This window comes from Ostrea edulis, chromosome 3, assembly GCF_947568905.1.
Source record: "Ostrea edulis chromosome 3, xbOstEdul1.1, whole genome shotgun sequence".
Classification (NCBI taxonomy): domain Eukaryota; kingdom Metazoa; phylum Mollusca; class Bivalvia; order Ostreida; family Ostreidae; genus Ostrea; species Ostrea edulis.
Genome location: NC_079166.1, coordinates 76,290,101 through 76,301,943, shown reverse-complemented (window position 1 = coordinate 76,301,943; position 11,843 = coordinate 76,290,101). Strand labels below are relative to the sequence as shown.

General features: G+C 36.8%; 1 protein-coding gene across 1 annotated transcript; it reads left to right on the top strand.

Moving 5' to 3' along the window:
• The first annotated feature begins 5,830 nt into the window (after positions 1 to 5,830).
• LOC130052884 (uncharacterized) lies at positions 5,831 to 9,950 on the top strand. Its single transcript, XM_056159039.1, has 3 exons — positions 5,831 to 6,130; positions 6,943 to 7,312; positions 9,482 to 9,950. Exons 1-3 carry the CDS (start codon positions 6,049 to 6,051, stop codon positions 9,930 to 9,932), a joined length of 903 nt encoding a protein of 300 aa, XP_056015014.1. The 5' UTR covers positions 5,831 to 6,048; the 3' UTR covers positions 9,933 to 9,950.
• The last annotated feature ends 1,893 nt before the right edge of the window (positions 9,951 to 11,843 follow it).

Genomic DNA, 11,843 nt, shown 5'->3' with positions numbered 1-11,843 from the left:
TGGGTCACTGAGAGGGCAATCCGGATTGTATATCGTTGTTGGTTTTACTATTACAATGTATTCCGGAAAAGACCGGGTTGGGGTTTGAGTGTTAATAAAAAATGACAGACGTTGAGTAGCATGTGTTTTGACTTTGTGATAAGTGATCGCAATGTAGACTATATGCATAAACACTCAGGACAGTAAATGAGTGATACAACAATCGTATCATAATTCGAGAAAAAAAAAATAATAAAAATTATCAAACTTATGGTGAAAATCCCAATACTTTTAGATTATTTTATTCAAGCAATTTTATTAATCATTATTTTTTTGTTATCTACACGTTGTTACTTAAGAAGTGGGAGCGCGGCGTGCTGTACGTTGTTGTAAACACGTACGTGTTCCTTAAAAAAAAAAATGAAAGCATTATAATTCAATTCAATTCAAAGTTGGGAAATATCATATTTTATTATTTATAATTGAAAGTTCAATTATCTTTTATCTTCAAATTTCTTTTTTAAAACTACCAGTTGGTAGACACTGCTAGCGAAGTTCTGCCTATATGGTGTTACAAGGTGAAGGTCAGTTGGTGCGAGTGTGTATTGAATTTGAGAGCAGAACGGAAAGCATAAGTGGTAGGCCTATATGTAACAGTGCGAACCTTCGATAGAACCATTTTCTCGCAGTTTATCTACGTCTTTGTCCAAGTGCTTGTTTAAAAAAGTACAGGGACAAATTCTTCTGGGTTTTTTATGGCAAAGTCGTTGTGCCGACAAAAAATATTCACGTCTTGTCCCTCATACCTTCCTTCGAAAATTGAAAAAAACACAGTCCAAAGCCTCTCTACTGAAAGCAAGTACACCCTTAAACGGCACAAAACACCCTAATGCAGTGTTATTTACAAGCCGTTAATGTGATAATTGTTTGTTTGTCAGTTAAATCTAATCTGTTAATGAAATGGCTAACAACTGTTTTCAAATCTTCTCGCTCGAGGTCGCATATGACGTCACAGATAATGGCGCGTAAAATATCGAAGAAAATATGCATATCGCAAGGTTTGAATTTCATCGCTTTCAAACTCGAAAACTACGCAAACTGTTTCCTTTAAAACACATGTAAAGTAGTTTTAGGCATGAAATGAATTAATTTTGCTGAAAAAATTAAAAAGTTTAAAAACATGCGATGTGTCCTTTAAATGAAGAAAATGGAAGTATATGCCACTATTAAAGTAAAGAAAACGTACAAAGATGGTTTGAACCGAACTAATCTCAGCGAGATTCGTCGAGGCTGGATATTTGGACTAACGCCTCTTCCGAATGTCAGACCAGTGTCACACAAAGTGATTCGGGAAATCTTGCCTGAAATTCAGCCGCTTTTTGCGATTAAAATGGGTTAGGCAATTCCTTGATCGCTTCAACTTTTCGTCTTAGACATCTTATTAACTCCCTATCACATTTCATATTTACCTTCTCAACAGTGAAGAGTTCCGATGTACTATTTCATGACAGTTTGTACTACGATTGGAAATACAGAACTTGCTGATTGATTATTACTTTGTACAAAACATTTAATCATAAAAATTAAAAGCACTAAAAAGAAAACTGTAATTATTTAATCAATTTATTTGAGGGCGTCCTAAACTATCGGAATCCTGCCTTGTATTTGTAGATGTGAAGGTACAATCCTGATCTTTTAGTTGTGGTACACCAGATTAGCATCTTTCTTTCAAAATTGTATTTTAAAAAATCAACACAAAACAAAGTAAAGCATATTTTAAACTTTAAGATGTGTCATTATAAAAATGTATGAAATATTGTCATCATAATTTTAATTGTAACTGAGTCACATGTGTCTAGCAACTATTTCCACAAAAGGAAGTTTTCCTTTAGTTTGCTATGTTTGTGGTGATGAAAATCCATTGGATGTACCACCTGATATTATCGCAAGCCACTACTCTGCTCACCCAATCTGCATGGTGTGTTCGCAGAAGGGATACAAACCCAGATTAAGGAAAAAGTCTTTGCTGGGAAAACGCAAAAATTGACTTGGACTTGAAAATCAAATCCCACAATGTGTTTAATTTGACATATTACGTTTTTGGTCACTAAATTGGGTGATGTCTATTTGAAATTGTTGATTTTTGGGTCACTGAATAGGTGATTTTCAATAAATACACATTTGTTTAAAATTTTTGTTTGTTTATTTTTTTCCTCCCTCCCTCGTAGGTTTTGAAGTTTTGAGGTGACGTTAAACGTAGAATTAATTTTGAACAGCCTTACATTACATTACACATTGCATGACATATTGATATTACAGAAATGGTAGAAAAATTATTTCTTTATAATGACTTATGCATTTTAAATATGCAGTAAACATAAGCACACACAAAAAGTCATCAATGTTAGGAAACGCATTGAACTTCAGAAGTGTTGACTTACTAGACCCTAGGTATTAGAACTAAGTTGTTCATTAGATATTGTCAACTCTTAAAGGCAATATACATGAAGTTGATCTTTTTGTTCATAAAGTCTAAAAGTCAATCACTAATTTAATGAATTAATATAAACCTCCAAAATATGATGAAATATTTGAAGTAATGTAAATGTAATGTGCAGTACAGTATATTTTCTACAAGTAATGCATTACATTACCATTACTTGTAATGCAAAAATAGTTCATTACACATTACACCTCCATTACACTGAAATTACCCTAGCTGCAATATTATAACCCTCTCCATTCGTTTTTTTTTTTTTTAGCTCACATGAGCTAAAAGCTCAAGTGAGCTTTTCTGATCACCCATATTCCGGCGTCCGTCCGTCTGTCCGTCCGTCTGTTAACTTTTAACATTTTTAAATTCTTCTCAAAAACCACTGAGCCAATTTCAACCAAAGTTGACACAAAGCATCCTTAGGTAAAGGGAATTCTAAATTGTTAAAATAAAGGGCCAGGCCACCTTCCAAGGGGAGATAATCAAGAAAAGGTAAAAATAGGGTAGGGTAATTAAAAAACCTTCTTCTCAAGAACCACTGGGCTAGAAAGGTTGAAATTTATAGATAAGCTTTATTAGGTAGTACAGATTCTAAATTGTTAAAAGCATGGCCCCCGGAGGTCGGATGGGGCCACAATAGGGAATCAAAGTTTTACATACAAATATATAGGAAAAATCTTTAAAAATCTTCTTCTCAAGAACCACTGTGCCAGAAAAGCTGAGATTTATATGAAAGCTTCCTGATATAGTGCAGATTCTAAATTGTTGAAATCCTGGCCCCTGGGGTCGGATGGGGCCACAATAGGGGATCAAAGTTTTACATACAAATATATAGGAAAACTCTTTAAAAATCTTCTTCTCAAGAACCACTAAGCCAGAAAAGCTGATATTTACATGAAAGCTTTCCGACATAGTGCAAATTCAAGTTTGTTCAAATCATGGCCCCAGGGGGTTGGATGGGGCTACAAGGGGGGATCAAAGTTTTACATACAAATATATAGGGACATTCTTTAAGAATCTTCTTCTCAAGAACCACTGAGCCAGAAAAGCTGATATTCACATGAACAGCTTCCTAACATAGAGCAGAGTTAAGTTTGTTCAAATCATGGCCCCCTGTTGTAGGATGGGGCCACAATAGGGGATCAAAGTTTTACATACAAAAATATATAGGAAGTTTTTAAAAAAAAATCTTCTTCTCAAGAACCACTGAACCAGAAAAGCTGAGATTTACATGAAAGCTTTCTGACATAGTGCAGATTCAAGTTTGTTCAAATCATGGCCCCTGGGGGGTAGGATGGGGCCACAAGGGGGATCAAAGTTTTACATACAAATATATAGGAAAAATCTTCAAATATCTTCTTCTCGTGAACCATTGGGCCAAAGAAGTTCACATTTACATGAAAGTTTTCTGACATAGTGTAGATTCAAGTTTGCAAAAACTATGGCCTCCAGGGGTAGGTTGGGGCCATAATAAGGACTACGGTTTTACATGCAAATATATATAGAAAGTCTTCTGATATGGACCAAGGTGACTAAGGTGAGCGATGTGGCCCATGGACCTCTTGTTTTTTGTTTTTAGGGAGAGGGCTATTAGGATCTCCGTATGCGGGAGTGATTCATTCCCGCAACATTTTCGATCATTCTAGAAATTTGCTGGCTTTCTTTACGCAAATAAATGATACTCCCTGTTTCGTAGTCAATATTTAGATTTACAACCTGCACCTTACAATCTGTGAGGCTCTATGCTACGTTTTTCAACTATTTCGATATATTCTAATTTCTCGATTCATATTTGTGCGCCATGTATGATGTACTGAAGTTTCAACTTCCGATTGTCAAGTTATTTGCATATGCCATATATAATATAGTATTTACATGGATTCCGTGGACGAGTACGGAGGAGAAAGCTATTTCTTCGGTATTGAAAAGGTTTAAATTTAATATCAAGTCATAAAATGAACAGCAGAGTGTATATTCTTTCTGCAGCCATATGATTTTCCTTTCTTTGTCAGAATGGCTCGAGTAAAACATTTTCGCGCTGATTGTTTAGGTTTTTCAGTATATCCACCTACGAGATCTCGCGATAACAAGCATGGCGGAACAGACGAAGAATTGTGCATGCTGTACATGATGTTTAATGAAAAAAACCTTTATTAGACATGCCCAAACACAAATTTGGTACTCCTTTTTGGTGTAAACAACATTTGGTACAAATACACAGAGTTCATTATCGGTTATTCATATTTTTTGAAAAATTACGGAGATCCTATGGAATTGTAGCCCTATCTCGAAAACGTCAGAATAAAAAAAATTTCGGATAGGGCTACATCATTGCAGCTACCATTACTCCAGACCAGTAAGTCATACCGGATTTGAGCAACTATACGACCAGCGAAGACAAGGAGCAGTGACGAATCTCATAACTCCTATAATCAATACAAAATAGAGAGTTGGGCAAACATGGACCCCTGGAGGTGAGATCAGGTGCCTAGGAGGAGTAGGCATCCTCTGTCGACCAATCACACCCGCAATGAGCCCTGTATCTTGATCAGGTAGATGAAGTTATCCGTAGTCAAAATTAATGTGTATTTATATGTGATATGCATGACAAAATACACATTTTATTCCTGGTCAGACTTGAAATGAAATCTGCACACTTCAAAGCATGCCGCACTATATTGTGCTAAACAGATTTGCATAGTGCATTCCATCTGCAGTACACAATATTAGAAGTGTAACGAAAAGATCGTTAACTGTAAACGATCCTTTTATTCATTTAATTGATTAGCACAAATATCCGACAAAGTTTCATTCATAAATACGAAATTAAAGTACACATTCAACTGACATGTTGCGTAATCAGTTGTCAATTCAGCGACTGAACTGATGAATGGACAGGCCATGTCAGGTAAAAATTAAGTATAATCCCAGGTAGACCCAATGCTAATGAATGGAAAATCGCAAAAATATGCAAAGTGACAGAGATTGGATAAAAAAGTCACACAAATCCTATTCCCATTCATTTATCATGGCGGCGGCCATCTTGGATTGTTCCACACAGCGTTTCCATTAAGCAAGCATGGATGCCAGGCTCACTGTGCGGAGCATTGTGGGTAGGCCGAAACCAGACTAGCATTCTCCTTAGATTTGTCACTCTCTCAAAACAGAGTGTGAAAGAGTTCAGGAAACTTTGAATATTAGTCATTACGAAATAACAGGAAAATCGATGTAAATTGTGGAGTGATACCATATGTTCCGTCTACTCAATATATGTAGGTGACATAAACTTGTGAAGTAGCCAATTTGAAAGCATGTTCCAAGCATATTTATTTTCTAAAATTGATTTCAAATTACACTGCAAAGAAATCAGTCAGAAGCAACAACATATAATATTGTTAAACTTTCCTATTCTGTTAAGCCTGCGCTAGTCTGTCATTACCAATGCGACTACTATTATCCTTTATCATAGTACGCATGCGAAATTAACCTGGGGGAGACACTAACAGGTCACGTAATTTCAAGTGTCTACCAGAGATCAAGGATTTCTTTATCGGAGGGACAATATTAGAAGAAACATGGCTGGAATGTTTTTTGGTCTCCTGCTTACGTTCTCGACGACTCTGGCAGTGAGGCGTCAATCAGTCGATAATCTAGAAGGTAAATAATGAAAGAAAAAGACTTTGGTAATACTGTTAATCTTATATTATTTGTAGTTAAGTGACGGCGTGGACGCCGGGAACTGTCGCTGACAGAGTGGACAATACGACGGTATTGATATCCATTCCCTTTTACATTTCACCTTAATTAATTTCAATTAAACGAATGAGAGTACGATAATGTGATGCATCAATCTGTCCCATATATGTGTTTAAATGGACTGGTTCACGATTGTTGATAAAAAATATTTTTCATTTCTGATGGTAAACATTAAAAATATAACTCATTTAATAAGGACAGCCAAAATTTTGACCTTCTGAATGCAAGAATAAAAGCAATATTTTAGCCTTAAATCTGTGTTATGTAAACAAAGTCTCGAGTCTTTTAATGCATACAAGCAAACAGGTGAAATATTGATTTTGTAATATAAAGCATCTTAATTTTGCATTGTCACAAATTTTAACATTTAAATGACACATGTACCCCAAAAATGCTTGAAATGTGAAAGATATAATAAATTCAGATCGATATCCATTTCTTTTGAAAATTTCGTTAACAATAACATACCACTATCTCTGTTTACAAAACAAATAATAAACTCTCTAAAATGAGCTTCTGTGATAATGTATAACCTTATTTTTTATGTGAACTCTTTTAAACACATTAAACAATATATCATTAAAAGTGAAAAAGAAAGTTGTGGGGAAAATCGTGAATCAGTCCCGTTAAAGGAACATAAGAACATTATGTATTGTATGGAACATACGAATACGATAGCTGATACGAATGAAAGAACTATTTTTTTTTTGTAGTCCCCTCATTCTCTGCTGGGAGACTGGTCGCCCATGTCATCGCGCGGAATATTACCGACGCGTCCGGCCTTGCGGCCAGCCAGAAGTTTAAAAACGTCCTTTACACCCATAACGATGGCGCGGGCGGGCCCGAGATCTTCGCTATAAACGCAACGACCGGAGCGCTGATTTCCACTCTGAAGATCCGAAATGCCACTAACCACGATTGGGAGGACATCGCCGTTGGTCCTTGTGGAGACGCTAGCTGTATCTACATCGCTGACTCTGGTTACAGACACTCCTCGTCCGCCAACACCATCTACCGCGTGATAGAGCCTGACGTCATCAGTGTGGATCAAGTTTTACCCATAGATTCAACAGCTCGATACACGTAATTACAATGTATTCGTCATTACGATTGAAGTTTTGTAGATAGTATAGTAATCTATACAGTATTAGTTTTGAACTGTATGTATACAAAATAGCTACATGTATATTGGGACAATGACGAGTAAGAGAAAGCAAGTAATCGGCGCTGGATTGAGTGGTTTCTTTTTGCCCGTCCTTTCCTCATTCTTCCATTGCCCTACTACTTTTCTTTCCTTCCTGATTTTTTCCTTACCGCCTTCCTTCCCCTCTCTCCCTTGTTCTTCATTTTACCCAGCCTGTTCCACAGTACATTATCTATAATAAGCCCCAACAGAGGTTCACTGTATCCACTGTGCTTTGTTTTAGGTGGACAGAGGTTGACTGTATTCCACTATGTTCTGTTTCAGGTGGACAAAGGTTGACTGTATCCCCTGTGTTCTGTTTTAGATGGACAGAGAATGTCTGTATTCCACTATGTTCTGTTTTAGGTGGACAGAGGTTGACTGTATTCCACTATGTTCTGTTTCAGGTGGACAGAGGTTAAGTATATACACTGTGTTCTATTTTAGGTGGACAGAGGTTGACTGTATTCCACTGTGTTCTGTTTTAGATGGACAGAGGTTGACTGTATCCTCTGTGTTCTGTTTTAGGTGGACAGAGGTTGGCTGTATTCTACTATGTTCTGTTTCAGGTGGACAGAGGTTAAGTATATCCACTGTGTTCTATTTTAGGTGGACAGAGGTTGACTGTATTCCACTATGTTCTGTTTCAGGTGGACAGAGGTTAAGTATATTCACTGTGTTCTATTTTAGGTGGACAGAGGTTGACTGTATTCCACTGTGTTCTGTTTTAGATGGACATATGTTGACTGTATCCTCTGTGTTCTGTTTTAGGTGGACAGAGGTTGACTGTATCCCCTGTGTTCTGTTTTAGGTGGACAGAGGTTGTCTGTATTCCACTATGTTCTGTTTTAGGTGGACAGAGGTTGACTGTATTCCACTATGTTCTGTTTCAGGTGGACAGAGGTTAAGTATATCCACTGTGTTCTATTTTAGGTGGACAGAGGTTGATTGTATTCCACTGTGTTCTGTTTTAGATGGACATATGTTGACTGTATCCTCTGTGTTATGTTTTAGGTGGACAGAGGTTGGCTGTATTCTACTGTGTTCTGTTTTAGGTGGACAGAGGTTGACTGTATTCCACTGTGTTCTGTTTTAGGTGGACAGAGGTTGACTGTATTCCACTGTGTTCTGTTTTAGGTGGACAGAGGTTGACTGTATCCTCTGTGTTCTGTTTTAGGTGGACAGAGGTTGACTGTATTTTACTGTGTTCTGTTTTAGGTGGACAGAGGTTGACTGTATCCACTGTGTTCTGTTTTAGGTGGACAGAGGTTGACTGTATCCTCTGTGTTCTGTTTTAGGTGGACAGAGGTTGACTGTATTCTACTGTGTTCTGTTTTAGGTGGACAGAGGTTGACTGTATCCTCTGTGTTCTGTTTTAGGTGGACAGAGGTTGACTGTATTCGACTGTGTTCTGTTTTAGGTGGACAGAGGTTGGCTGTATTCTACTGTGTTCTGTTTTAGGTGGACAGAGGTTGACTGTATTCCACTGTGTTCTGTTTTAGGTGGACAGAGGTTGACTGTATCCTCTGTGTTCTGTTTTAGGTGGACAGAGGTTGACTGTATCCTCTGTGTTCTGTTTTAGGTGGACAGAGGTTGGCTGTATTCTACTGTGTTCTGTTTTAGGTGGACAGAGGTTGACTGTATTCCACTGTGTTCTGTTTTAGGTGGACAGAGGTTGACTGTATCCTCTGTGTTCTGTTTTAGGTGGACAGAGGTTGACTCTATCCTCTGTGTTCTGTTTTAGGTGGAGAGAGGTTGGCTGTATTCTACTGTGTTCTGTTTTAGGTGGACAGAGGTTGGCTGTATTCTACTGTGTTCTGTTTTAGGTGGACAGAGGTTGACTGTATTCCACTGTGTTCTGTTTTAGGTGGACAGAGGTTGACTGTATCCTCTGTGTTCTGTTTTAGGTGGACAGAGGTTGACTCTATCCTCTGTGTTCTGTTTTAGGTGGAGAGAGGTTGGCTGTATTCTACTGTGTTCTGTTTTAGGTGGACAGAGGTTGGCTGTATTCTACTGTGTTCTGTTTTAGGTGGACAGAGGTTGACTGTATCCACTGTGTTCTGTTTCAGGTGGGCAGAGGATGAATCCCAGACACTGATGGTTGACATCCAGGGAGAAGTATACCTGATTGGTAATATCTATAGCGGGCGTGGAATGGTCTCCCACCTTCCAACCAGCGCCTGGGGAAACCCTAACCCAGTCAACATCGATACCTCCCAATTCCTACCCATCCACACCCACCACCACGACCCCGTGTCAGGCGACATCTCCGCGGATGGGAGCAAATTACTCATTAAGTCTAAATCCAACATTTTCTTCTGGAAGATCGATAACAATGACGTGTTGGCGTCACTTACTAAGCAGCCGGTGGAAGTTCCCTATCATAACGTAGGTTTGAGTGAGGCTGTCTGCTGGAGCGCTGACGGCCAGAATTACTATACTCTACCGGAGGGACACAATCCGCCGCTCTATCTGTATTCTAGGATGCATAATGGTGGTGCAGGTGTAGTTGGAAAATAAAATATTTGTTTACGTGTTCTTCAGTATTCCATTTGGAATGTCCATCTCTTTTCAGCCTCATATAGACAAACCTCCAAAGCGTTCCGCTTCGTTCCACGCAAACCGCCCTTCTTTCCGTGCAAAAAGTTCACCGTTCCATATTAAACCGTCCAACGTTCCGTGCTACATATAATTGTTCATCGTTCTGCGCAAACCGTTCCATGCAAGAATAAATTTGACTTTCAATATTGAATATCCTTTAAATAATCAAAACAAAATAATGATATTAAAGAGGTTCGCACTTGACATTTAGAGTAATGTCATTTTTTTTTGCGAAGTGTATTTTTAATTTCTACGTTGAAGAAGAGTTAAAAAATTGGAAAGAAATACTGAAGTCGCAGTGTTTGGTATCGAGCTACAGTGTTATAAACATGACCTTTTTGCACTTAAAATTTATTCAATTAAACTTGATTTGTCTGTTGGTGTCAACACAATATAAACACCAGAAATCAATCATTACATAAAATAGATGTATAATCATGTCTTATAACAGTATAGATTAAATAAAGTTTAATACAAGTAACGAAAATAGATAATGACCTTTTTGCACTTGATATACGAAAAAAATTCATGCTATCAAATTTAGGAGTAATGTCAATTTCTAAAATTCCACATAATTTTCAAAGTCTTGTCTTAAAATTTAGAATGGAAATAATAAAAGTGGGGGTTGGATGTCAAATTTTGAAATTATTGGAAAGAATATTGAATTTTTATGCAAAATTTGAGTAAATTAATTTTAACTTTTTGAAGAATCAGTGTTTTATTTGGAAAAAATATATCAACCAAATTAATAAATTACATTTGATATAGTTCCAAGTCTCAACTACTTGTATCATAGATTATGAAACTAAAATACACGTATAGGAGTGTAGAAATAGAAAATATATTAGATGAAACAGAAACTGTAATATCACGCTGATTTAGAAATTATGTATTTCAGACTGAATTTTTTTTCTTCGTTTGTTGCATAGTTATCACTATCTTTATAAAACTTTAATGAATACTATTTGAAATCTCAAAAATTTGAAAATAAATTCAATTTTTCTTATAAATATTTCAAAACAAATTATACATTGCTGTAGGAGACTTATAAAAAAAAAGAAAAAAAAAAAAAAAGAAAGAAAACCACTTAACATTCATCCAATTCCATGCATTCAATAAATAAATAGCATGCATTCATTTCTCAAACATGAACATCCAAACAAAATACAAACACACTATAGGCAAATGTTTCACCTGTTTAATACTATTTTTTCAAACATTTAATAAAAGATAAAACAAATATTTATCAGACATGTTATGATGTACACATACATGTAATACTCAAACAAGTTAACATTGAAATGAAGCCCAGTGTACAGCTACATAAATATACAAAAACAAACCTCAAGGTGAAGATAACGAACAGTGATCAATCTCATAACTCCTATAAGCAATACAAAAATAGAAAGTTGGGCAAACACGGACCCCTGGACACACCAGAGGTGCCTAGGAGGAGTAAGCATCCCCTGTTAACCGGTCACACCCGCTGTGAGCCCCACATCCTGATCAGGTAAATGGAGTCATCCACAGTCAAAATCAGTGTGCCAAGAACGGCTCAACAATCGGTATGAAACACGCCAGACAGCATTTGACCCAATGCGAGGTTGTATTGACGAACTAGATCGTTATAACGACCATAGAATTTGCGAAATGCTGACTTCAATTGATATATAATAAGCTGAAAGTATTTTCTGCACTATTACTTATTCATATTTCAGCATAAAAAACTTTTAATAAATAACTTGCATTGATCTTAGAAGTCAATCTTAGCAAATAAAAACCCTAACTAATTAAAAATATATATATATATCACATTTTGCTTTGTCATAC

Coding starts and splice junctions, on each gene's coding strand:
- LOC130052884 (XM_056159039.1), top strand. CDS start 6,049: ATGGCTGGAATGTTTTTTGGTCTCCTGCTTACGTTCTCGACGACTCTG. Junction 6,131..6,942: donor ATCAGTCGATAATCTAGAAG/GTAAATAATGAA, acceptor TTTTTTTTGTAG/TCCCCTCATTCTCTGCTGGG. Junction 7,313..9,481: donor GATTCAACAGCTCGATACAC/GTAATTACAATG, acceptor GTTCTGTTTCAG/GTGGGCAGAGGATGAATCCC.